We start from the raw sequence: 27,195 nt of genomic DNA, 5'->3' as shown, positions 1-27,195 counted from the left end.
CCAAGCCATGACAGAAGGGGTCATGCTCTACCTCCTTGGTTGCCCCTATCAGGTCTTAAAGCTGAGACATTCCCCGTCACCTGTGAGGCTGCAGCTACAGGATGCCCCTTATATCCTTCAAGGGGGGGCAATCTCTTCCTTCTGCTGCAATTAAATGCTCCTACAGTTCCACAGCTTCTGTCAACCCTGCAGACTTAAGAGTATGCTACCCAATGGCATATACATGATGGGAGAATCTGCAACATCTGCGCTAGTATCACCTGAATTCCTCTAAGTTCATTGGCTGTAGCCACCAAATAGAAGTATCTTTTGGTTTGGCCAAGACCCTGACGTGGAACAAATGTTGGTATGGTAAGGTCCGAATACTTTGTCAATAGTTATCTGGTGTCATTTCATATCTGTCCAGGACTGAAGCCTTTAATTTGTCATAATTAGAGACATCAGCCCTTTTCAAGGCTTTCAACTCTGTTTGAGCCTCACTGGACAGGGCCCCAAGATAAAAGGCCACTGATCCCAAGGCCACTGCACTGCCCCACTCTTTCAAACATTGCAAGGAAGGCCTCAGTGTCATCATCTGGCTTGTTTTATTAGCGATATCCATGTTCTTTGGCTGACACTAACCAAGCCTCCAACTCCTCCTGGCCCTTTACCTCTGGCTCCTGGGATTGGATTTAAGGCTGCTATTGATTGCCTGAAGTCTCTCATAATCAAGGCTTAGGCCTCATGCTATCGCTGAGTCAGCTCCCACATTAACTGTGCTTGGTGTTTACTGTGCCCTCCATTGACTGAACTGGTCCAAATCCATCCTGGTCCCTCATGCATATGACATCATTGAAGCTTTTATTTATTTTATTTATTCATTGGATTTCTCTGCCATCACTTCTGGGGTCACATAGAAGCTTCCTTTGGGTCAGGCTCCTTTTGGATACTGTCCTCTGTGTTTGGCCTCAGGGACAGAGATCAACAGGGCTGAAATAAGGACCAGAAACATTTCCACCCAGCAGGTGCCAGTAGGTGGGACATGGCAAGTGACTGCCTGCATTCTCCTCCATATTGTTAAGGACCCCCGGCAGTTCCAGCACCTTCTGCTATTTATAGTAGCCCACAGGGCTCCTTGCCTTGGCCTCCTTCTCCCATATACTATAACCAAGTCGAGTTGCTGAATCTCTCCTCCATTGCCACACTTTTGGAGTCTTATAGTTTGCCCACTGCAACTCTCCCCAGCCCTTTTCTGCCTCCCAATGGCTCAAAAATCCTATCCCCTGGTACACCCCACATACATTGGTCCTTCCTGCTTCTCTAGATGCCTTTCCCCAGTCTCACAGCAGGTTGAGCCTACTATCTGTTCAGCTGAGATTGCGACAGGGCAGTGACTTGCTACCATGAACTCTGGCCACCAGGGTTCTTCCAGGTTCTTGCTGCAGTGAACTCCGGCTTTTGGGATTCTTTGGGATTCAATGTCCAGGGTTGATGTGTCTTGCCTGCAATGCTCGTAGCTTCTGGCTTGGTGAAGTGGTCAGATGATCTCCTCTTCACAACTGCTTGTTGGAAGAAGTCTCATGCTGCTGTCTTCAGTTGAGATAGAAGGGTTTGATGGTGTGATAGACTTTGAAACTTTTTCTTCAAATGCTTCTGAGTCAAGTCCATGCCATTTTAGATATACTGTGTGGGGGATACACCTCTGGGTAGGAATCTCTGTGAACAAAATATTGGGAAATCGGTGGTCTGTAAGTGTGATGCAGTGGCAAAAAGGCTAATGTAGTCTTGGGGTGTATCAACAGAGGCATAACATCCAAAGTGTAGGAAGTGTAGGAAGTCATAATCACACTGTACACCACATTTGTCTGGACTATTGTGTGCAGTTCCGGAGACCTCAATTTTAGAAGAAAGTGGAGTGGGTACAGCAGAGTGTGATGAGGATGATCAGGGGCCTGGAAACCAAGTTGTTAGAGAACTTTGGAATAGTCAGTCTAGAGAGGAGAAGGTTGAGAGAGGATATGATCACTCTCTTTAAGTATTTGAAAATCTGTCACTTATAGGAGGACAGGGAGCTGTTGCTGTTGGCAGCAAGGGTTAGTACTCACAATAACAAGTTTAAATTATGGGCAGAAAGGTCCTCACAGGGAGGAGGTGAACTCCCCATCACTGGCAGTGTTCAAACAACAGCTGGACAAACAGTTTCCAGATTAGGTGGTCAAAGAGGACTAGAAGGGCAGCTCTATGATTCTAAGACTCCTACTGCAGATGCAGCTGGCAAAAATAATTTTATATCATCCAAGGTTATGGCTTAAACTTTCTATGCCGCATTAGGAGTTGAGCTTCCTTCTTGGACAATATGTTTTCTATATGTACAACTGGATATCTCTCAAGTACATGTTGTGGAGAATCACAAATCCAAAACTATGTAGAATGTGTATAAGTTACCAAAATTGGCACTCTTAAATGGTAACTTTTTATTTGTTAAAGAGTACATTATGTGAAACTCCTCTTTGATTTTATAGACAGATGTTACCCAAAGATAACATGCAGATATCACCCCAAAATTCTTCTGTCATCTTAAATTGTCTTCGGTATATAGTTGATCAAGGGGGGGTGGTCATTCTTAAGTGGTAAACTGAAAGTTATTTAATGCTCTGGTTCAGCATCCATGCAAGTCTCCCAAGGGTTCCGGGGCATGCGAGGTAAGGAGATGAATAGAAGAACAATCCCACAGATGAACAGAAGAACAAAAGAAGCACAGGCACAGGCAAAAGACCAAGAGTAGTAGTACTCAATCCAGACAGTATCGTCACTGTCAATCATCCTTTTGACAGACTGCCTCATGACTTCCACAGAAATGATAATGCACAAGCCTAGAGACAAAGAAATAAAAATTAACAAAGTATGACAGCCAATGCTATAATCACCATAGGTATAGGATGTAATCCAACTCCCATTCCCATCTTTCTGCTATTTTATAGATGATTTTAAATCAATGAATAATACCCGGACCATCTAGCCACAGTGATCCATGAGATGGTCACCTCCAGGTCAGTCCTCTGTAACTCACTCTGTGTGCTTACCCTTGTCCTGGACCCAGAAATTGCAACTGGTACAAAATGCCACTGTGAGGGTTCTTACGGGAGCATCATGGAGAACCCATATGCAGCCAGTTCTGCAGCAGTCACATTGATTGCCAGTTGTATATCGGGTCAAGTTCAAGGTATTGATTTTGACCTTCAAGACCATTTGCAGTCTGAGCCCATCATACCTGAGGGACCGCTTAACTCCCTATGCTTCTTGCAGGGCTCTTCACTCTGTGGGATCAAACAGGCTGGTGATCCCTGGCCCACGCGAAGCATGCCTGGCCTTAACCAGGGCCAGGGCCTTGTAGAGGCTATGACTTTAGAAAATTGCTAGGACCATTATCTACTCTAGCAGACCCCCTCCTGGGTCTCACTATACACATCATCTGCTCCTAGCTCCTTTTAACTGAAGATGACAGATGCCATGATTCCCCCTGACAATCATCAGTACTCCCTCATGCAATCTTCTACCTGAAAAGGTGTAAAACATAGATGCTGGCCTTAGGAGATAATCCATCTTTTTTCTGAAGGATAAGAGGACACAAAGTGTTCCAATGATGGAAAACCCAACACTGAAGATGGCAATGGCTGCTGCAGAAATGCTGTATTCTATCAAGAAATAAAAGGGAGCATTAGTCTCAGAATCCAAGTTTCAGCCATGTCAATGCACTATGTAACAGTGTGTACTTTTTAAAAATCATGGGCATCCAAAGGCTGGAAGCAGGAACAGGCTATTTGGATGTTCCTTTGGAGAATCCAAAACAAAAATGTTGAAAGGCTCATGGTAAGCAAAGACCAAAATAGAAAAGAACCACAGAAACTGCCTAAACAGGAGAGGAAAGCTAGATCTCTTGAAATATCATCACCTACACAATTATGGAACTGTCCTCTTTAATGACAGCTTATAAAACTATTGATAGAAACTATGAACGTCTTTGGTTTCTTTTCTTTTTTTTAGAACCCAATGAAAATGATTGGCAGTATGACCATAAAGAAACTGTTCATCACATACAGCACAGGATATCATTGTTCATTTGTGAGGCTGTTATGATACATATTCCATAGTAATACTTGAAGAGACAATACTTGTAAATCGGGGGTGGTCAAACTGGCTCTGTAGATATTCATGAGCTACAATTGACATGAGCCCCTGCCAGCATGTGCTGAACGGATTTAGGGATGTTTTCAGTACTCCCACCCCTTCTCTGTTGCTTTTGCCACAATTATATTTATGTCTAATTCAGAGATTAGCTAATAGGGTAGAAGTATTATGAAATGGCTGAGGGATGTGTGGAAGTGAGCACTAAACCTGCCTTTTCTTTCTTCTTTGTTTTTCTGTCTGACCCACCCATTTGTTTAAATATGCTGATCCAGTCTGGGGATTGCAGAGCAAACCAAGATATTTCTTTCACCTTCATTTAATAATAGCACATAAGAGTAATTCAAAACTTACAAACTTCTAATTTAATTTATGAGGAGAAATGGTAAGGTTTAGGACTTAGGAGGTGAAAAGGCAACAGGAATAAGGTAACTGTGCAAATACAAAGAATAGAGTTTGTTACAAACTGTCTTTTTATTGTCTTATCGGACAGTGCCACCTGCTGACCAATATGACAGATATAATGAAGATTCAAATGAGTAGCCATGTTGGTCTGAAGTAGCTCAATAAAATCAGAGTCCAGTAGCACCTTCAAGACCAACAAAGATTTATTCAAGGTGTGAGCTTTCGAGTGCAAGCATCCTTCGTCTGACGAAGGGTGCTTGCACTCAAAAGCTCACGCCTTGAATAAATCCTTGTTGGTCTTAAAGGTGTTACTGGACTCTGATTTTATTGAGACATAAATGAACTCATTCTTTAGACAAAGCTGATGAGTTAACAGGAAGCAGAAAGTTCCAGATTACCCCTCTAAGAAGATGCAAAAGATAATGGTAAGTACTTTTATATATTTAAAATTTAGATCATAATTGTTTATCATGGAATATAAATGAGCTTAAAGGTAAAGGTAAAGGTATCCCCTGTGCAAGCACTGAGTCATGTCTGACCCTTGGGGTGACGCCCTCCAGCGTTTTCATGGCAGACTCAATACGGGGTGGTTTGCCAGTGCCTTCCCCAGTCATTACCGTTTACCCCCCAGCAAGCTGGGTACTCATTTTACCGACCTCGGAAGGATGGAAGGCTGAGTCAACCTTGAGCCGGCTGCTGGGATCGAACCCCCAGCCTCATGGGCAAAGTTTTCAGACAGCTGCCTTACCACTCTGCGCCACAAGAGGCTCTATAAATGAGCTTAATATACCTCAAAAGAGAAAAAAATCCATTATGTAAAGAAGCTAAAATTTGATATATTATGCCTACAAGAGACTCATATCAGAAAAACCAATACAAAATATGTATTTGGAGAACATTAGGAGAAGAATTAATTTTAATCAAGCAAGAAAAAAAGAATGGAGTGTTAACCCACTTCTGCAACCAACATTGGCTATTGTTGATGGCGAACAATATACGTGGGAGTGGAAATTGAGCTATTTGGGGCTAAAGTGTTGATGTTAGGTGCTTCTATTCCCAATATTGATAAATTTAAGTTCTTTGCATAACTTATGGATAAGTTGACCTGTCTTAAGAAAATTATTATTTGACGGTGGCCAAGATGTCGTCCCGAGAGGATTGCAGTGCAATCGCTGAAGCCTGACAGGGGCCAATTGTGGAAGCAATTGGCAGAAAAGAGGAGGGGTACGCAAACCCCACCTCACCTTTCTACCCAGGAAGTCCTAGTGAACTCTTGGGGCCGTCTCCAATCCTTTAGGGAGTATATCTCCCCGGATTACAGGCTGTCAGCGTTTCGGGTCAAGAGGACGACCGCCATATTCTACCTTGGACGTTTCTTTCTTTCTTTCTTTCTTTCTTTCTTTCTTTCTTTCTTTCTTTCTTTCTTTCTTTCTTTCTTTCTTTCTTTCTTTCTTTCTTTCTTTCTTAAAGAATCTGTTTTAACCCTCCACTATGATTTACTGCAAATGAACGCTGTGAACTGAGGGGAGGACATCTGCTAAATTCCAAGACATCAATTAACGCACAGAGACTGCAAGTATTTCTCGGTTTTTTCGTTTCTCTTTTTCCCCCCTTTTGCTCTGCCTGAAGCCACCTCATTATCAGGCTAATTCTCTTTCCTAAGCAGAAGAAGGACTTAAATCAACTCAAATTAATTAGCAATAGCTCTTACTGCAATTGTTTTGCTTTTCGGAGATAAGAAATAAGAGTCATGGGTGGGAGGATCTTGCGAGAATTCTGCTCCAGTATGAGAATATCTGCTTTACTGACTTCAATACGTCACATACCAGTGCTAGGAACGTGCCAGGAGGACAAAACAGACTTTTGCTCTCGCTTAGGACTGTATAGGACCTCTACTGGCCATTTGCAAAACTGTCTGAGGTTGGTTGCTGACTTACAAGCCTAAAACATGTCTATGTTAAAAAGAATGGCTCATCTAATACAGAAACAAACACAAGATTTGAAAGCATTTACAGAAGGATTGCTTAACAATATTTTCAAGGAGATCCAAGGCGGCAAGGAAGAAGTCTCTAACAGGAATGATGGATCAATAACAGTGGCTGATGATAGCTCTAAACAAGGTGGAAAACCATCAGCAGAAGAGAAACTTGAAATTTTGGAGATGGAAAAGGGGATGTCAGAGCCTTGCAACCTAGATAAGGACACCCTTCTTAAAAAGACATACAGCCATTTCAAAGCAACAGTACACAAGAACCAATCAAAAGATATATGGATCTGCTGTGAAAGTAATCGATTTAAAGGAGCTTTTCGGGGGGGAAATTGAATTGATATTGGAGTCCAGGAGGTGCAACTGCCTCAAGATTCATCGATGCATACTCTGCGGGAAAGAGTGCAACTGCACTTTCTATGCCAAAGGCCAACTGGACAGAACATAAGTCTACGGGAACAACAAGATGCAGCAAGCCTCGATATGAGACCCCCGTAAGAAGACTGGGGAAGGGAAAGGAGAAGCAGTGGTTGAAATTTTTTCTCTTTTTTTCTTTTCTTTTGTAGGCACATAGGCAATATAATCGTAAGTGCCGGAAATATAAAACGGGTTTTTCCCCCTTTATTTCTTCTTTATTAGTGTATTGACGTAGGGCCAAAGCTCATACTGTTCTGCAAAAAATGTTTAATGTTAAGCATTTAATTCAAATCTGAAAATATACCTGTCAGGGTGGCTCTTAGAATGTGTCAAGTAGGAAATGTTTTATAGATGTATGTGACACTAAAAGGGACTGTAAAAATTACTAAAAATTATGTTAACAAACGTTCGAAATGTGGTAACAAAGTAGGTTTCTTTTCTTATATATGGCGGAAATGTGAAAAAGCTTATAAGTTTGGGGCAAAAGTCTATACCATTATGTAGTCAACATGGGGTCTCAGATTTCCTATGTAAGCTGAATCTGTATTAAGGGAAAGGAGAAACAATGACTGAAATCCTCTCGTGTACATTTTCAAGGCAATGTCACGAAAAAGTGGGGCCTTTTTCCTTCTTTCTCTTCTTTTTTATTAGGGTATTGTTACAGGGCCAAAGCTCATATTGTTTTACAAGAAATGTTTAATGCTAAGCATTTAATTTAAATCTGTAAATATCTGTCAGTATGGCTCTTAGACTGTGTCAAGTAGTTAATGTGGGGTCTAAGATCTTCTAAGTAAGCTGAATCTGTATTATTAAATATATCTCTGCAGTGCCTTCCAGCCTAAACTTAAAGCAAAGAGTGGGTTTAAGTATAACAGATGAAAACTATATTTTACTGTTCATTGTAAGTTTATACTATTATGTAGTTAGTGTGGGGTCTTAGATTTCCTATGCAAGCTGAATCTGTATTATTAAATATATCTCCGCAGTGACTCCCAGTCTAAACTTAAAGCATAACTAAAAGGAGGCACCTAATCGAGGAGGTATAAATGTAACCAACGAAGACTTTATTTTACCATTTTTTGTATTAACAACTTATATAACTTATACTTATATAACAACATATATTTTTCTTCTGTACAACTAAGTAGGCATCTTCTCCTAAATGTGGTGGAAATGTGGATGGCTCTTAGACTGTGTTAAGTATAAATTGTTTTATAGGTATTATGGGACACCAAAAATGACCGTTAAAATTGTTAAAAACTATGTAAACAAATGTTGGAAAGGTGGTAACAAAGTAGGCTTCTCTTCTTAAATGTGGTGGAAACGTGAAAACGTTTATAAGCTTTGCGCAAAAGTTCATACCATTGTGTAGTTAAACAAAGACTATATTTTACTATTCTTTGTATTAATAACTTACATTGTCTCTATTCTATATTTCTATCTTTATGAAAATAAAAAATATATAATAAAAAAATTATTATTTAATGGGTGACTAGAATGGAGTGATCAAACCACAAATAGATAGACATTCTGTTGCTATTATTAAAAGGACACAAGGGAAATTGCCAAAATCCTTTTTTGATCTCTTAGATCAGTGGTCCCCAACCTTTCTGAGGCTGGGGACCGGCAGGGCATCGGGCCGCGCCCACGTGGGCCAATCCCACGCATTGGGCCACGCCCGCACAGGCCGCACCCGCACAGGCCACTCCCGTGCATCGGGCCGCGCCCACAGGCCGCGTATGCGTGATGCGCGGCCTGGCCCTGATTCCCTCTCCCCACCCTCCCGCAGTAAGAAGCTTCCCGGGCCGCAAGCTTGCAGCCTGGAAGTTTTTTACTGCGGGGGGGGCGGGGAGAGGGAGCCGCGGCCCGGCGCCATGGCCTTCGCGGCCCGGCGCCATGGCCTTCGCGGCCCGGCACCGGGCCGCAGCCTGCAGGTTGGGGACCACTGTCTTAGATAGTATGGATCTTATAGATATCTGGAGGCTTACAAATGGTAGCTCTAAAAAATTACTTTTTTCTTTGACAGACATAAATCATTATCAGGAATTTTTAAAAAAGAAACAACAGACAAGCTCATGCTTTCACTTTGGTTTGCCTTTGGCCTAATTCAAATGTCTGTATTAATGGGAATGAATACATGTATGTCAGGTCATACAGCCCACTTTATGATGACCCCTCTGTACAGTTTTCAGCACAACAGATGTTTGGGGTGGTTTGCCATTGCCTCTCTTCACATAGCATCCCTAATATTGCTTGATAGTCTCTGCTTGGTAGTCTTCCATCCAGTGCTGACTCTGCTTAGCAGCCAAGATCTCATATCAGCCTATCAGGAAATGACAATGCATTTTTTAAAAACAGCTTTCAAAAACTGCATTAAAGTTGCTTGAAGATAGCAAGGCGGTGTTTCAGGAGGCTCAATAAAGTCCGTAATAATGGATCTCATTAACAAACACTTAAGCAGGTGCTTAACATTTATTACTATATGCTGAGCTGTGACCAGAAATTATTAGTAATTAGTCCAGGGTTAATGGAAAACTTGTGAACACTACCAATGGCAAAGAAACCAGCTCAGAGTTTCCAAAAGCCTAGCCAAATCAAATGTTTCCTGGGCTATGCCAGTCTCATCTCTATTGTTATCTATAATCGTTTAAAAAAAGAATTAGCATGTTATTGAGAGTTCAACAAATCCACTATTAAATGTCAAGGCACGTGGCCCAACCCATCTGAAAAATTCTTACCTCTCTGTGTTGTTACTTCAAATATTTCTGAGTTCTCTCCAGGGGCAAAGTGTTTGAAGTATGAACAGTTGTGTTCTAAGAAAAAAACAAGATAATGTTTAAAACGTGGGTACCAAGTTGGAATTGAGTTTAATGTGGTTTCTTCATATTAGTAAAGATTTGAGATTACAACAGTTTCATTTCTTTAAAAAATACTGTTTTTATTCCGTAATATGGTTTTACAGTCCAGGTCCTTAGGCCTTGTAACAACATTATTTTTTAAATCTCCCTTGGAAATATTCTAATTCTAGAAGTTTTAAATGTTAATTTATGTTGAATCAGTAGTATGCAATGACTTACTAATGTTTGGGTCATTATCTTGCAAAAGAAATGAAAAATTCTCATAGTTGATCATAAACATTGTACTGTAACAAAGGGGTTATCCATCTCTCTCACTCTAAATAAAGGATATTTGATTAAATGAACCAATTTTTTCCCTGTTTCAAAACCAAGATTCTGAAAAGGAACTGCAAATTGATTTTTTAATTCAGGCATTTAATCTTGCAGCAAAAAAGGGGGGGAAATACTATATTTAGGAATAGTCAAAGAGATAAAATATGCCATAGGGTTAATGAACGTTCTAATCCCTTATATGAAAGAGAACAAGCCTTCCTTGCTCTCAAATTTGTAGTTCTGGTTTCCATTTCTACAATATCTGTTTCTATACCACCTGTTGAAATCTTTGATCCAGCTACCTTTCCCAGTTACTCTGAATGGAGTCTTCTCATAGTCTCAGAAGCCTAGATCTTAAGTCTAACTAAGCTGCTGTTTCCAATTAAGGAATGGCAGGTTCTTGCCAAATACCGAATACACATTTGTGCCAAAAAACTAAAATTAAAAAGGTAAAGGTATCCCCTGTGCAAGCACCGAGTCATGTCTGACCCTTGGGGTGACGCCCTCTAGCATTTTCATGGCAGACTCAATACGGGGTGGTTTGCCAGTGCCTTCCCCAGTCATTACCGTTTACCCCCAGCAAGCTGGGTACTCATTTTACCGACCTCGGAAGGATGGAAGGCTGAATCAACTTTGAGCCGGCTGCTGGGATCAAACTCCCAGCCTCATGGGCAGAGCTTCAGATAGCATGTCGCTGCCTTACCACTCTGCGCCACAAGAGGCTCATTAAAATACATTTATGTAAATCTACATAAACTGCATGAAGTAGAACTGGAATCATATGAAACAGACCAGTTAGAAATGATTTCTGTTAGTAAAGTATCCTATTATTCCAAGACTGTGTGGACTTAGCCTCTTTGGTGAGCCCTGGGATGTGGCTAACAGGCCTGTCCTTGGACTGTGAATATGCACTGGAGGCTTTTCATTACATGTGCTGCCTTCTGCTACTGGAAATTAACCTTGTGTACTGGACAAAAGCCCCTTGGACTATCCAGACCAACAAGGCAGAAGTGGCTTGTATTTTTTCTTCATGACAAGTAATATGCAAAAAACAAAAACAAAAAAACCCTATAAATTTAGCCGTGAACTTGCTTCAGTGCTGGTGGAAAGGAAATGAAGCTTGACACGCAAGAATGTTGTGTCTGGCAAACAAAGGAAGTCTTTTTTTTTTTGTCAAAAACGCATTTTTTGTCTTGTGGCAAGCACAAGAAAAAGAAGTCCGGATGCCATAGCTAACATGCCTTGGCAAGTCCACCTCAACTGTGCAATCCACGTCCTGATACTATGGCGACTCCCCCAGAGAAGGGACCATGCTTTACCCCTGGGAAATGGGGGCATTTCAAGAGAGAATGTCCATTAATGGAATGTGATCTGGACTGGGACATCAACATGCAAGCCTCCATCAAGCTCATCAAGGTCATAATGTCAGGGAAGTTCCCTGATGCCATTATTGACATGGGCAGCTGTATATTGATGATCTGGACATACGTAGCACCAACAAACCTACCCATGGTGTGACAAGCTGTGCCTGCTTGCTTCCATGGCCATACAGAATGCTGCCCCATTGTAGCCACTGAAATGGAGTACCTGGGGAGAAGCTGGAAGATGAACCTGTCCCTGTTGCAATAGTTGCCTTACTCCCTGTTACTTGGAAGGGAGTTCCCAACATCCATTCCAGGATACTGCAACAGTCAATGATCCCATGGGAGGAAACATCACCAGCAAGGGAGTTAGAATAGGAGAAACCTTAATAGAGGTGATGCAGGTCTGAGGGGAGTGACCTGCTGACCTGATGCCTCCTTGAATAGCCTGGATAGTGGCAGTAAGAGAAAGGGAAGGATAAGAGATGAGCATGGTGGCTCCTCATGATAGCCTGTGAGAGGGGGAGATCTGATACAGAGTAGTCCCAGGCTGGCTAGATGAGACCCATCAGTTATTAGTACCACAGGGATATTATGCCAAGGACCTGGGAAACTACACATGACCACTCATTAATTAATTATTAACGCTGGCAGGGGCTCATGGAAATTGTAGTCCATGAACATCTGAAGGACCACAGGTTGACTACCCCTGTTCTATAGAGTTCCCCTGAACTCTCCCTAGAAAGCACACACTCTCAGCTTGTGCCACAACTTTCTACCATCCTGGACAAACCACTCATTTCTCCCTTTCTGGGGTGCTTAAGGCTTTGCCATGCACCCATCTTACGAAACTCTCCCGTGATTTCCCCTTACACCTAGTCAATCCTCCTACCTTCAAATTTGGCTTAATTCAGGAGTAAACACCTGTCTATCAAAATTTTCTCCCTCTACCAAATCACTGCCCTACAGTGACCAGACACTGTGTTGATTTGCCCTTTTATTCAAAAACCCAGTATTCTCACTAGAGTTTCTCCTCAGAGGAGTTTATCATGACAGGTTTTGAACCAGAACTCTATCTAACTAGACTCAGACTCACCTCACTGGCTGAACTGAACTCCTCCCCCAGCCCACAGCCAGTATATTAACTCCCCCTCAACTGTGGCTAGCCAATTACAGGGCTCAGAGCCTGTTGCTCTGGCTTATACAGCTGAAAGTTTTTAACTCTTTCCCTCACTGTTGCTGTTGTTTCAGCACTCAGAACCTCCTTTTCCAGGTGCTGTCCATCACATGTCCCATCCTTCAAGAACATTGCTGAAGGAAAGATTCCTTCAAACTTATCCTGTGAATTGGGTGTACGTGTGTTTGTGTCAATGGTTGTTAAATGTTACAATATAGAACTGAAGCAGCCTTCCTTTTACTGGAAACAAAAGAAATCCTAAGCAAAGGAAGGAAAGATGAAAGGAAAGAAGGTCTGTTTATGGAAGAAGCTTCTTACTTGTATAAACTGTATTTAGAATATTTGCCAAAATTGACAGTTTCTTTTAATGACTGTTTAATTGGATAACTTAAACGGACACCCATTCATTTGATTATGTTAAAACGTTTAATTTTTTAATTTAACTTGTATTTTTGTCTGATGCGATCCGCCCTGAGCCATCGAGGAAGAGTGAAATCATTATACATAAAATAGTGTTTGTACACCCTGATCACATGCCGGCCGTCTGATTGGCCTTGGGTGAAGGGCTCCCCTGAGGGCCAATCACTGGCATACCGCCGAGGCCACGGCTGCCTCCTTACTGCTGCTGGAGCCTCAGAACACTGCCTGCCTTCTCTGCAGAGGCTCTACAGTGTCTGCTCACTCCTGCGCCACTACTGGGGCCTGCAAGGCCCACCAGCCTCCTCTGTGGCCCCCCCTACTGCTGGGGATGAACCTCTGCCACCATGCTCCCCCCTGCCCTAACAGCCTCCATGTTATGGTAGGAGTGCTGCTGTCCTTTTGCTGCTTCCCCACTGCACTCATGGTCCTCCTTCCTTCTGGGGCAGCCAGTAGAAATCTGAGCATGTATTCTGCTCCAGCCCCAACATACCCCTGCCCTCTTTACCTCTAGGGTAGCCAGCAGGAGGCTGGATGTGTTTTGCCCTGCCCCCCCTCCCCCCGTTGTTTTCCTAGCCTTGGGAAGGCGTGGGGAGGTTGGCTGCATGCTCCATCCCGGCCTCACCATGCCTTTAGGGTGGTCAGAGGAAGGCTGGGTGCCCACTCTGCCCTGCTCCAACTCCCTGTCTTGCCCTTCTGGACTTGGTCAGGCAGCGGGAAGCCAGCCATGCATCTCCCTCTATCCTGCTGCCCCTGCAGCCCTACTGTGTTCTTGTGCAGGGGACTTGTGCCTAAGGCTGATGGAGGTATCCAGCAGCTCCTAGCCCACTTTTAAACCAGGCCTCACTGCTGCATCCTTCTCGCTGCTCTTCCTTCATACTACGGCGGGTGGAGCTGGTGGGGTGGCATGACGCAATGACTGCTGGGGTGGGTGCTGGCTCCTAGCCAGTTTGTTGTAGTGGTTAGGAGTGCGGACTTCTGATCTGGCATGCCAGGTTCGATTCTGCGCTCCCCCACATGCAACCAGCTGGGTGACCTTGGGCTCGCCACGGCACTGATAAAACTCTTCTGACCGGGCAGTGATATCAGCGCTCTCTCAGCCTCACCCACCCCACAGGGTGTCTGTTGTGGGGAGAGGAATGGGAAGGCGATTGTAAGCCGCTTTGAGCCTCCTTAGGGTAGGGAAAAGCGGCATATAAGAACCAACTCTTCTTCTTCTAGCCCACATTTACTTGGCGTAGAAGCTGGCAACAGCAACTTCCAGCGCTCAACACAGGGAGAGCAGGGTAGAAGAAGCGGTGGCAGCTCTGCTGGTGGGTGTCTGGTGGCTCATAGGGTGCTTGTAAAGCAGCACTCACCACGGTGCTCCCTGCTACGTTCTTCCTTTGTTCCCACCACAACCGCTGTTGGAGGGGGAGCCACTTCTAACCCACTTTTAAAGCGGGCTTTTCCTCCTACTATAAATATAATAATGAATAAATAGCATAGCATACTTGAAAGATAAAGATAAAGACATAATGAATGCTGTAAAATGTTTTGACCATTTTTCTAATCTGAAAACTTTTGTAAGAAGTGCTCAAATAGATCAAGACTTCCAAAGTGGTTAGTAACAAGTGGGTTAAATATTTTCAAAAGGACTGCAACGCAGATTGCCATTCCAAGAGGCTTAAAATAGCACCATTTTTCTTCTGCACTCATAATGCAAATGTTGAGGGGATATTTTCTTTAATGTATGTCCAGTGGACAGATGAAAGGAACAGATTTACTATTGAAGCTATAAAGAGTGTTCTAGATTCAGGTGGGGGGCTGTGTTGGTCTGAAGCAGGAGAACAAAGTTCAGGTACCGATATCTGGAAAAGTGTGATGTGCACAAAAGCTTATGCCTTGAATAAAATTTTGTTGGTCTGAAAAGTGCCACTGGATTCAAACTTCGTTCTAAAGCTTGTTCTGTTAATGCAATATAAGTACATGACTATTCATAACTTCAGTTCTACAAATACCTATTTGAATAACTGAGTCTACTTTGGGAGATTAAATCTTCCACCATGTATTCAGTTACCACTTCGTCACATGTATACAGATACTGGAGTTGTAAACACAGAAGTGCTTAGCGATAGTTGAATTCATATTTGTGGGAGGTGGTATTTCTTTTGTATAGTACAATACAGTACAGTACAGCAGTCCCCAACCTTTTTATCACCAGGGACCGGTCAATGCTTGACAATTTTGCTGTGGCCCAGGGGGGGGGGTAGTCTTTTACCGAGGAATCGTCACCACCACCTAAGCCCCTGCTCTACTTGCTTTCCCGCTGGTTGCTTTCCCGCTTGCTTTCCCGCTACTTGCTTTCCCGCCCCTGACTTCCCGCTGCCCACTGGGGGGCGCTGCCAGCAGCAGCTGCGCAATGCCACACCGAGGGGGAGCCCCAGCCATGGTGGCTGCTGGAAAGCACCAAAGGTGAGCCGGCAGCAAAGTGGTAGGGTAGCCCCCAAGGCTGCAGCCAGGGAGGAGGACAAGAAGGAGCTGTGGCCCGGTACCAACTGGTACCCGGAGCTGCGGCCTGGACCGGGGGTTGGGGACCACTGCAGTACAGTATACTTTATTTAGTCAATTGAACCCATCTGGGTAATACAGAAACTAAAATTTATAGCAAAAGACAATAATTAAAATATCATAGGTAAAATACAAAAAATATTACTATGTAAAGGTATTAGAATATTAAAATAATGTTAAAACAAATAAGTATTAGGAACAGATGCATTGTTCTCCATAAAAAGAAAATGTAGTATTTACCGAATAATTATGTTCTATTATATAGGTTATACATTAAACCTTAAACATATGCAAAGGGCATCATAACTGGATAATCAGGTAAGAGTCTCCTTTGTTCCTTGCAACTCTAATTGAATCAAGGCAGAAATTTAAACCTATATTTATTTATCAATGTTTGCCTATTAATATGTATGATATATAGTGTTTTAGGAATAAATGGAATGAGCCAAATCACCTTTTGTTGCCAAGCAATTGGATATGGCCTTTATATCTGAACTCACCATGGATCATGAGACTTATTTAGCAAAAAAACAACAACAACACTGTAGGATACACAGGACACCAAAGCGACTCTTTAGCAAAGGACTGAACAGAGTCTTATAGTTGGCATTGTAGTTAACAGGCCATGCCCCTTAAACATCCTTTTGTGTGTTACTCTTGAAACTTGCTCCTTCATGGATAAGGAGGAGTCAAGAATCACATGCAGGTTTCTGACTGAGGTGGCAACAGATAGTTAAACCCCATCCAGACTTGGCAGGTACACTTCCTCATTTTGCCCCTTCTTGCCTAGCCACAGGACTTCCATCTTTGAAGGGCTGAGTTTTAGGTGGCTTTCCTTGAGCCATCCCATAACTGCTTCCAGACATCTGGCAGGTTGTCTGGGGGCATCACCAGGTGGCTGTCCATCAGGGGGCCATCTGCATATTGATTGCACCTGAACCCGAATCCCCGGACTAGCTGGGCAAGAGGGTGCATAAAGATGTTAAACAAAGTTGAGGAGAGAATCACACCTTGTGGCACCCCACAGCGTGCTAGCAATTGGTCCATGGTGGCATTCTTGACTACCTTCCTCAGAATCGCTAGGTGTGAGACAGGGTGGTAGTTGGCCAGGTCCCGTGTATCAAAAGATTTTTTTTTCATCAACGGGCAGACCACTACCTCTTTCAGCCCTTCCAGGAATATCCTGTTGAGAGGGAGAGGTTGATGATCTCCTGGAGGGGGCCTCCTATACTCTCATCTCTCACTTTAAGGAGCCATGAAGGCCAGGGGCCCAGCAAGCACATAGTTGTCCTTACTGAAGTTTGCAACCTATCCATTTTGGTCAGCATGAGCCATCTGAAGCCATCAAATACTGTCTCCAAAGGTGGCCAAGGAGCCTCTAGTTCCCTTTCTGTTTCAACAGTTGGAGGATGGTCATGGTGGAGCATTGAGATTTTATCTGCAAATTAGCTCGCAAATGTCTCACAGCCAATATCCAATTGTCTAACATTTTGATGCCCTTCCTCAAGAGCCTTAAGGGATTGAATTACCCTAAATAATGGTGCTGGGTGCAAGCTCACAGATGCAATGGAAGTTGCATATAAGTCCAGGATGTGGCCAGCTTGATGGGTGGGACTGACAACAAACTGTAAGAGCCCCAGTGCCACCATGGTCTGGGACACTTCCAGGGGATAATAATTCCACATGGAATAGTTTAGGGGACTGCAATGCCCAAATGGCCAGGGCATCTGGGGATGTGTTGGGTGGATGGTACACCATCCATATGACCACTGTCTTGGCTGTGTCCCACCCAAGGCCAACACACTCCTGGAATTGTTGATTTGGTAACCAACTGAAATATCTCGAATATCTCAGGTCATCTTATGGAAGAAGTCCAATCTTATGAATATATGGGAGTTACATTCCAGCATTCAGTGTCTTGGCCTTTGCATGCTAAAGAGATATCCATGAAAGCCAAGAATACAGGTGCAATTTTGAGGAAATTTGTTTTCACCTCAAGGGCCCTATTTGTCCCTGCAGCTTTGGATGCCTTTTGGGCAAAAATAATCTCACTGGTTTTGTATGTTATTTCAATGTGGATGTGTAGCATAGGTTCATGTCCAGATATCATCCAGACAAATTTCCTTAGATAGATCTCAGCACATCCTAGATGTAGTCACCTCATCCTCCTTATTAATATAAACTGGGCAAAAGACAATGTCTCTACCTTAAAACTTTCAAAGAAGGGGAACCCACCACCTCCCGAGGAAGCCTGTTCTACTGAGGAACCACTCTGTCAGGAAGTTCTTCCAGATGTTATTAAATATTGGCTTCCAATTAGAATCATAGAATCATAGAATCATAGAGTTGGAAGGGGCCATACAGGCCATCTAGTCCAACCCCCTGCTCAACTCAGGATCAGCCCTAAGCATCCTAAAGCATCCAAGAAAAGTGTGTATCCAGCCTTTGCTTGAAGACTGCCAGTGAGGGGGAGCTCACCACCTCATTAGGCAGCCTATTCCACTGCTGAACTACTCTGACTGTGAAATTTCCCCCCCTGATATCTAGCCTATATCGTTGTAAAGGTAAAGGTATCCCCTGTGCAAGCACCGAGTCATGTCTGACCCTTGGGGTGACGCCCTCCAGTACTTGTAGTTTAGACTAGCGATCCCCAACCTGTGGGCCGCGGACCACATGTGGTCCTTCGACTAATTGGAGGTGGGCCCCAAAGGACGCCTTCTCCCCCCCCCCGACCCTTTACTTCACCCCCCAGCTCTTTACAACAGGGCTATCATGTCCCTTCTCAACCTCCTTTTCTCCAGGCTGAACATTCCCAAGTCCCTCAACCTATCTTCATAGGGCTTGGTCCCTTGGCCCCAGATCATCTTCGTCGCTCTTCGTCGCATCTTAGTCGCTCAATTAAATCTAGCAAGTAAGTAAATCTAGCAAGTAAGGAAACACTAATTTCACTGAGAGTATTAAATTCATTTCATTTCAACTAAGTTCAGAGTGGATTGAAACCTTGTGTTTGGGAATGGTAAAGACAGAATGAACAAGGGGAATATTGGCCTGTTGATCATCTCATATTATCATTGATATTTACATGGGTTTTTGTCAATATCCATTACCCTTATTCCATGTTTTACAGTGTAGTATACATGTGGAAGTCTGTAAATAGTAGTGCTTCCCTTGTACATTGCTACTTTGGTACATTTGATCACACCTATGCACAGGTATGTGGACAAGAAATTCTAGGATGGCAATTTGGAAAATGGCAAATTTGGCAAGTTGGAAATGACACAACTGGAACACCAACACTCTTTTTCCTATTGAGTTTTCATGATAAGCTGACACACCATGTATGACTTCTGAGGCTGACTACTGGCTATCTTTCCTCATTGCATGGTTTTCTATTTGCCTGTTTCCTGTATGCACTTCTATTGTTTTAGTTCCAACAGGGACTACAGGATTCTAACTAACTCCATTCAGGATTGTAGAAGATTTTAGGGATGTCATCTTTAGGGGGACTGTTTTGAGAGGGATTTTCTGGGAGCTCACAGGGCACATGATACAATGAAGACAAGGTATAGCTCAATCTGATATTTTATGGAATGGCAAGATTGGTGACTTACTGCTGCCTGCTGAATTTTTCCTATAGTGGTTAGGAATTGGTCAGCTGGCCTTGACTGTTCTTCCCTTTTTGCCTCCACTCTTTCCAGCTTGGTGTATTGGTTAACAGCAGTGGCCTCTAATCTGGATAACTAGGTTTGATCCCCCACTCCTCCACATGCATCCAGCTAAGTGTCCTTGGGCCAATCACAGTTCTTTCAGAGCTCTCTAATCACCTAACTCACAAGGTGTATGTTGTGGGGAGATGAAGGGTAGGCAAGTGTCAGGTGCATTGATGCTCATTTGGGTAGTAAAAAGAGCATGCTGTAGTGGTTAAGAGTAGTGGACTTTAATCTGGAGAAGTGGGTTTGATTGTCCACTCCTCCACAAGCAGCCAGGTGGATGACCTTGGGCCAGTCAGGGTTCTGTTGTAGAGCAGTTCTGTTAGAGGTCTGTTAGCCCAATCTACCTCACAGGATGTCTGTTGTGAGGAGAGGAAGGGAAAGGTGTTCGTAAGCCACCTGGGGGTTCCTTCAGGTAGTAAAAAGCAGGGTATAAAAAACCCAGCCCTTCTTCTTTTCAAGTTCTTCCTTTACTTCATTAAGGGAGTTGCAGAGAGAGTCGTTCTTAACTACAACATCAAATTTCTCCACTCTTACCTGCTTCCCTTAGATTAGCTTCTAACATTGCAGTTGTTTTCACACATAATTCCTGCATGTGGTTAGCAAAAGTCATGCGATCATTTAGTGCAACCTGCAAGCCTCAAGTGGTATAGTTATCTTTCTTAGAAACACACGGTTCAGACGTTTTTGCAAAAGTTCTGAATAGCATCTCTAAATGTTTTCAAGGGAGTTGGTCCTTCAAAAGGAGCCAGCCTCTCAGGCGTTTTGACCCTTCTTAATGTACCATTTTTGATGTGGAACATCTACTAGTGAGGTCCATATAATGAAAATGATAACAGACATGATGTCTGTTGTCCCGACTTAGGGAGTATGCCAGTCAATGGTTCGCAGCAGCCACAGCAGCGGCAGAGCTATGAGCGAGTCTCAGTGCTGGGGCTCGCTGCTCAGGTACTGTGGCCACCAATCTTTGGAGGCTGCTCCTGCTCTTGGGAGAGCAGGAATGGCCTCAGAAGATGCTTGGCAGCAGCCAAGGCAATGAATAGACCTCAGTGCTAGGGCTTGCAGTTTAGGTACCGTGGCTCCCAAAGGTAAGGAGGAGAAGGGAGTCTAGATGGTGCATCTGAGAGGGGGGAGTGGGCAGGGGACAAACATTCTTGCCCCTTATGTAGTTGTTCCACATAAGGGGTGAGAATCCTTTTGGTAGTTTTGTTCTAGCTTATATAGGCTAGAGTTTAGCTTTAGCATGATTAAAGGTTTGTGTTTGGTGTTCTAAAAGCAAGGGTATTTAAAATCTACGCACTAACACTATGGTTTTTGAGGGGGAGGCCTTAGTTACTGCTGGGGATGGGCACAAATGATATTTTTGCAATTCAGTTTGTGGTTCGTGGCTGAACCATGAATGAAACCATGAACCAGTACTGTTTGTGAACCAAACCAGTTCATATCAGTTTGTGAGTCATTTAAAGTTACACCCCTGCTTTCTGGTCTCCACGGCTTTTTGCTGGGAACAGAAAGCAGAGGCTTCAAACCATTTAAATCCTGCTTTCTGCTCCCTGCAGCTTTTCAATGAGGAGCAGAAACCAAACAGCTGTGAAGGAGGGAGTTTCCCAACACTCAGCTATTTTTTGTGAAGAGCAGAACGCCAGAGTAATGCCTGCTTTCAGCTCTTCATGAACCAGCTGGTTCATACCTATCTCTAGTTACCGCTCCACTTAAATGTTCTACAGCCTGTAGAGTATTGGGGAATTCAAGTGTTCTAAAAACTGAACACTTTGGAGACTCTATGGCTCACTGGGAGGAAAATAAAATGCATCAATCAAAATGTTTGAGTGTCATGGGGAAACAAATTCCTGATCAGGAAGCCCCTTATCCACTACAGTGACATTCAGTAGAGGTGTGCGTTTGAATCTACGCAAACTGAAAAGATAACAGAAAAATGTTTCATTAGTAATTTTCAACTTTATTTCACCTTCCCAAATGTATCCAGATGTTCTTGGGAAAACTGAAAAGAATTCCTGAAAATCCCTGTTGCTTGATCTGTCAGCTGCATTTGACATGGTCAAACGTGTTGTTGGCCTGCTTTCCTGCCTTCCCGACGGTGATGGGATGCATAGGACAGCCCTTCAATGGTTGATCTCCTTTCTCCAAAACTGGACACAGATGATTGCTTGTGGAGTTCCACAGGGAACAGTCCTCTCTCCCACGATTTTCAACATCTATATCTGCCCTCTGGCCTATCTGGTCCGGAGCTTTGGGCTGGGTTGTCACCAATATTTGCATGATACCCAACTCTATCTCCTGATGGATGGCTGCCCAGACTCCCCCTCTGGAAACATTTGCCAGATGTTTGGAAGCCATAGCTGGATGGTTGGAGCTGAGTCATCTGAAACTCATCCCCTCCAAGATGGAGGTCCTATGGCTGGGGAGGAAGGGACAAGAAGAGGAAGAACACTTGCCTAGCCTGGCCAGGGTACAACTTAAGACCTCTCTTGCAGCCAGGAATCTGGGGGTGATCCTGGATGCTTCCTTATTGATGGAGGCGTAGGTCACCAAAGTAGCCTGGTAGGCATTTTTCCATCTGCACCAGGAAAGGCTACTAGTGCCCTATCTGTCGTCAGAGTATCTAGCCACAGTAATCCATGCAACAGTCACCTCCAGGCTTGACTTCTGTAACTTGCTCTATGAGAGCCTTCCCTTGCCCTTGACCTGGAAATCACAGCAGGTTCAGAACTCTGTTCTGGATCAAATTCAGGGTCCTGATATTGACCTTTAAAGACATTTGTGGTCTGGGCCCCACATATCTGAGGGATTGCCTATTATCTTAGGCCCCCACAGGGTTCTTCTTCCTACAGGTGCAAACCTGTTGGTCGTTCCCAGCCCATGAGAAGTGCAGTTGGCCTCAACCAGGGCCAGGACCTGTTTGGTCCTAGCCCCAACCTTTTGGAATGAGCTCCCGGAAGAGCTGAGGGCCCTGTTAGAGATTACACAGTTCCACAGGGTCTGCAAGATGGAGCTCTTCCAACAGGCATTTGGTTGAGGCCAGTTCAGAGAAGATCTGTGGGCCCATCTGAGCAAGACTATTAGGCTAACCCCTACTATATCCCCCCCCCCCCCAAGGTGCAGATGAGGATTGTTGGGCTGAGGAGGAGGAGAGTGGGTTAGGAATTTTAGCTATTTTGCTGCCAGGTAGACTGTAAGGGTGTGTTTTAACTGGGATTATAATTGGGATTTTATTGTGGGGCTTTTTTTGTTGTAACCCACTAATGAACCAGCTAGCCTGGGAGTGGTGGGAAAGAAATTAATAAATAAATATAAATAAATTAAAAAATCCCAGATGTATTCAGGGATTACCAATAGATCCAAAAACAGTGGAGAGGCAGTAGTTTGCACTTCTACTGAAGTCCCTTGAAAATTTAAATGAACAGATGACAGTTCAAGGATCAACTTTGCCAGTGGGTGCAGACAGTTCCCACCAGATTGGCTGTAGGAGAAGCTGTTCAAATCAGGATCTTCCTGCACGAAGATCCTGGGGCTGGCTTCTCCTGCAGCACGATTTAAACTGGGCTGCAGGAGAAGCCAAGACAGTCCCAAGACTGGGCTGGCTTTTTAAAAAATAGTGGGTTTTTTTCTTGAATTTATTGGACCCCTCCCACCAAATTTGGGATTTCAAAAAAACACTGTACCGCTATATTGTACTAAATACTGTGCCGATATTGGAATTTGGGATTTCGTGGAAGTACTGAATTCTTTTCAGGTCCAATTGACCCAAACTGAAAAATCCCAGTTAAAAAAATTGCACACTCTAAATGTTCAGTCCTCAGGCCCGTAATGGATTAGTGCACCACAACCAGGTTTCTCTGATTGTCAACCCAAACAGGGATGTCTTGCTCAAGGATGGGGACAGACACACGAGTCTAGAGCCCTAAGTAAATTGCTGGTATGACATTTTGGTAGAACCCAAATAGGAAGACGAAGCCACGGGAACTTGCTGGGTAACTCCGGTGGGAATGGTTGAAGCATTGGGGTAGAGGGAGAACGGGCTCACTGAACTAGTCTTGTCCAAATATCAAGCACAGGGAAGGCACTACTCTACAGTCTGGGAAAACTTGCAGGCCTACAACAATTCTGACACCACAGCAGATGCCCAAAATTGTGCTTCCCAAGGGTGTGCAACCTTAAGGAAAGCAAACAACAGGAGGTAGGAACTCCGATAACCTAAAATGGTGGAAGGTGTCTCTGTCAATTCTGCGAAATTATAGGGCCATAACCCTTACTATGTTACTATACCACCTACTTTAATAGCCCCCGCAAAAGAGAAGGAAATGGAGAAGGAAGACCGAATTCAGTCCCCCTTCATTCCAACAAGGTTCAAATAGATTCATTGGTTAGGGTATTTGCTTATTTTGGTGGATGTCATCATACACCTAACTGGAAAGAACATAGAACACCCCTTTCAAATGTGCACACTAAACAAATTGGCAATTATACATACGGGAAGTTATGTCATAGTACTGGGATTAGAATTTATGGGAGGAAAGTCTATAGAGGCTTTTGACAGGTGTTCTTAGGATTTTACTAAACTGAGATGTAAACTCAGTTGAGATTTAAAATTGATGGAGTGTATGTATTAGAATTCCCTGAAGGCCTGTGTGTGTATTAGAATTCTAGTTGCAAGATTACTTGATCATATTGCTTAAATTTTGACTTATGCATTGATGTGCTAGTTGAATTTCAAGTGATTAGGCAATTATTATTGTGTGCTAATCAGGCTACTAGTATTACTGACACGATGCATGCCTTCAGTTACAATTTTTTTTGGTTTATGTCCATATTACACTTTTCTTTCACCATGGATGTCAAGTCTTTTATAGTGTCTGCCTAATTCAGGCTCTGGTGAGGTCTTGACATGTTTCCAGAACATAATGGGTCTACTCAGATATAAGGGGAAATAAGGCTTTATAAGTACCTTTGTGGATACAGCCAGCAAACACATGTATCATACATAATATATTAATGTAAATAATTAATAAATAAATATAAAAGATGAGCATAATGAAACCAAGGAGGAACCCAACAATACCCATATTTAAAGAAGGTTTGGAAATGGAATTCGACAAAACCTAGACATATATATATAAAAAAATAAAAATAAAAAACAACAACCCTATACCTCATGCCAGATGCTCATTCTGTCCACTGATAGGTAGACTGTGTTGCACAGATGGGGCACCCACAATTTGCAAGACTTTGCTTTTTATGCCTAAGTGTATCCGAATACAAGCTTGGCCTCCAGTAAAGATTTCAGCCAGGTATATTCTCAAACATATAATCTTTCCAGTAACCTGGTCCCAAGCTGTTACCTTCAGTGTAAAAAACCAGCATGCTGATATGATTCCTAAAGTAAACAATCAATTCAATTGTTTCTTCATTGGGGTATTCACAGTATAGTCAATCTTTATATTTTCCATATTAATTTTTTTCATGCCCTTCTTGAATATTTACATATTTGTTTCTTGGTCAGAGACCTTAAATTTGTTGAAAGTATAGGATCTGATATAGTAGAATTGGGTGGAATCTAGGTTATTGTAACATCTAGGCAATTTCCCAGTGGTCCCAGTTTCCAATTTCCACTGCCAATATTGTCCTCACATCAGAACAATTTTTTTTTAAATCATCTCTTGACAGCTTTGTTGAGTTTAATTTTTGCAGGACAATCGGTGAGCCTTAGTAGTAAATACCTGAAGAATATATTGTGATGGCAACAGACGGCACCATAGAAATAAAATCAAAAACTGAATTGGTGCCCCCTCAGGCCCTCAGAGAAGTCTTTTGGTGAGTGCTGGAGAAAGCAGAAACACATACCTCCTGGTAGACTGATTGGCCCACAGCCCTTTTCCTTGCCTGGCTCATCTTCTTGAATGTAGATCCTTTTTGTACAGAGCTGCCATAGCCCAAAGTGAGCTGCTTCACAAGTATCATTGTATTTCTCCACTTTGGGACTCAGCACAGCCCAGTGATTTGTCACCACAGCTGTAAACATTAAAGCAACGCCAATTAAAATGATTACAAAAGTCACTTGAACTTTCAATGTCTTGCCTTCCGACATGGCTGGAAATTGCACAAAAAATTATGTGATGGGTGCTGCTGGCTCAGGATATATCTGCCAGTGCTATGAACACCACGCAAAGAACATTGCAAGTTGTCTTCCAAAGTCTCGGCATATCTAAGCATTTTCAAATGTCAGCACTGTGAAACCAAACTGGACTCAGTGGGGGCTGGGGAAGATGGATATGAGCCACACTTACAGCTGTTGCAATATATCAGTAAGATGGGATGACTAGACTTGTTGTGAGTGAGGCTTCTATTAATGCACAGAAGGAAGAGTAACTGGACTGCTCAGGTTACGGTTTGAGGCAAGTTTGTTGAGATTCATGTTGGCTGTCTTGAAGCAGTACTGATAGTGAAATGCATAGTTGTCAAACATAGTCAATGGCAGAGTTGTGTATACTCTATAATAATAGCGTGCCAAAGTATTCCAAATTCTATGTCAGGAAAATTCAGCAAAAAATGAATTCTAGAAGTCCGGGTACTTTGTTGCTGTTCATAAGGGAGGCAAAGTCCACCTGTTGAGGGAGGCAAAGGCCACCTGTTCATAAGGGAGGCAAAGTCCACCTGTTCATAAGGGAGCCAAAGTCCACAAGATGATTTTAATTAAGTAACCTTTTCCCTTAGCCTTTACTTAAACCTTTTCAACAGACATTAGAACATATAGGAGTTAATGTAGTAGAAAAGGAAGTTGGTTTTGGGACATGTGGCTGGGCACACCTCTTGATAAGAGGCTGCAGATCAGATATCCAAGAAGGAATGTTGATTTTAGCCCAGCGGACTTATGAAAACTTAGGACTGTATTAAAAGCTACTTTTTTGGTCCTGGCCCCGACCTGGTGGAATGAGCTTCCAGAAGAGCTGAGGGGCCTGACAGGGCTGTCTCAGTTCTGCAGAGCCTGTAAAATGGAGCTCTTCCGCAGGGTCTTTGGTTAAGGCTGGGTTGCAGGGGCAACTGAGGCCCCTCCTCCAGCCAGCACCATTCCACTCTGCGATCCCTGTACCTGTGGTGGTTTAACTGTAAATTGGGGAAGGATTGGGGGATTATGCCACCATTTTATGGGTTTATGGGGTTTTATGGGTTTAATGGTATTGGGGATTATGATTTATTTTAATGGGGTTTTAATTCTGTCTTTGTGTAACCCACCATGGGTCTTCAGATAGTGGCAGGATAAAAATCCAAATAATAAATAAATAAATACTATAGAATGGGTGCTCTGCTGAGGCATTCCTTCTTCCATATAGGTTTACTTAACAGTGGCTGTGGCCTGTAGACTTTATTCAAGCTTTAAACCAAGTGCCCCTTTCTCCTTAGAATGAGACACCTGTGTAGGGATAGCTGACTTGGACAGTGATGACAGATGGTGGACCCCTTTCTCAATCTGGGGGAGGGCTACAGCTGTTATCAATGGTGGACATATGCTGTGGATAGCTGGTGGTTATTCTCATGTATTTTCTTGTATAGCTTTTATCTGTTTTCTCAATCTCTTTTGGGGTAATGTACTATTTGAAAAACATTTTATACCAATTTTCTCTTAACACCTGTCTGTGAAATTAATTTCCCCCTGAATTGTTCCAGTTCATGCACAGGTATTTGCTCGCTAAAATTCCGAATCCATTTAATCGTTTTTTATTTCTTCTGTTTAAAAATGAAGTAACAACTTGTATAGCCATTTTTGTTTTGTAGTCATTTGTTTTAACTGTCATCTCTCCTAGGGATTGATGTTGATGAT

The 27,195-nt window shown here is 43.1% G+C and overlaps 1 protein-coding gene across 1 annotated transcript; it reads right to left on the bottom strand.

The window, feature by feature from the left end:
* Window positions 1-2,405: 2,405 nt before the first annotated feature.
* CACNG1 (calcium voltage-gated channel auxiliary subunit gamma 1) lies at window positions 2,406-25,603 on the bottom strand. Its single transcript, XM_077328396.1, has 4 exons — window positions 25,221-25,603; window positions 9,712-9,786; window positions 3,537-3,674; window positions 2,406-2,852 (listed from the first exon to the last, which is right to left on the bottom strand). Exons 1-4 carry the CDS (start codon window positions 25,462-25,464, stop codon window positions 2,626-2,628), a joined length of 684 nt encoding a protein of 227 aa, XP_077184511.1. The 5' UTR covers window positions 25,465-25,603; the 3' UTR covers window positions 2,406-2,625.
* Window positions 25,604-27,195: the final 1,592 nt, after the last annotated feature.

This window comes from Paroedura picta, chromosome 3 (genome assembly GCF_049243985.1).
Source record: "Paroedura picta isolate Pp20150507F chromosome 3, Ppicta_v3.0, whole genome shotgun sequence".
NCBI lineage: Eukaryota > Metazoa > Chordata > Lepidosauria > Squamata > Gekkonidae > Paroedura > Paroedura picta.
The sequence above is the reverse complement of the archived record's forward strand: the minus strand, read 5'-3'. Positions and strand labels throughout refer to the sequence as shown.

Bases quoted from the DNA above. Each gene is read 5' to 3' on its own strand.
- CACNG1 (XM_077328396.1), bottom strand. From the start codon at position 25,464: ATGTCGGAAGGCAAGACATTGAAAGTTCAAGTGACTTTTGTAATCATT. The intron at 9,787-25,220 runs GTATGTGTTTCT...TTTTTTTCTTAG, and splicing joins GCCAATCAGTCTACCAGGAG to AACACAACTGTTCATACTTC. The intron at 3,675-9,711 runs GTAAGAATTTTT...ATTTCTTGATAG, and splicing joins TGAAGTAACAACACAGAGAG to AATACAGCATTTCTGCAGCA.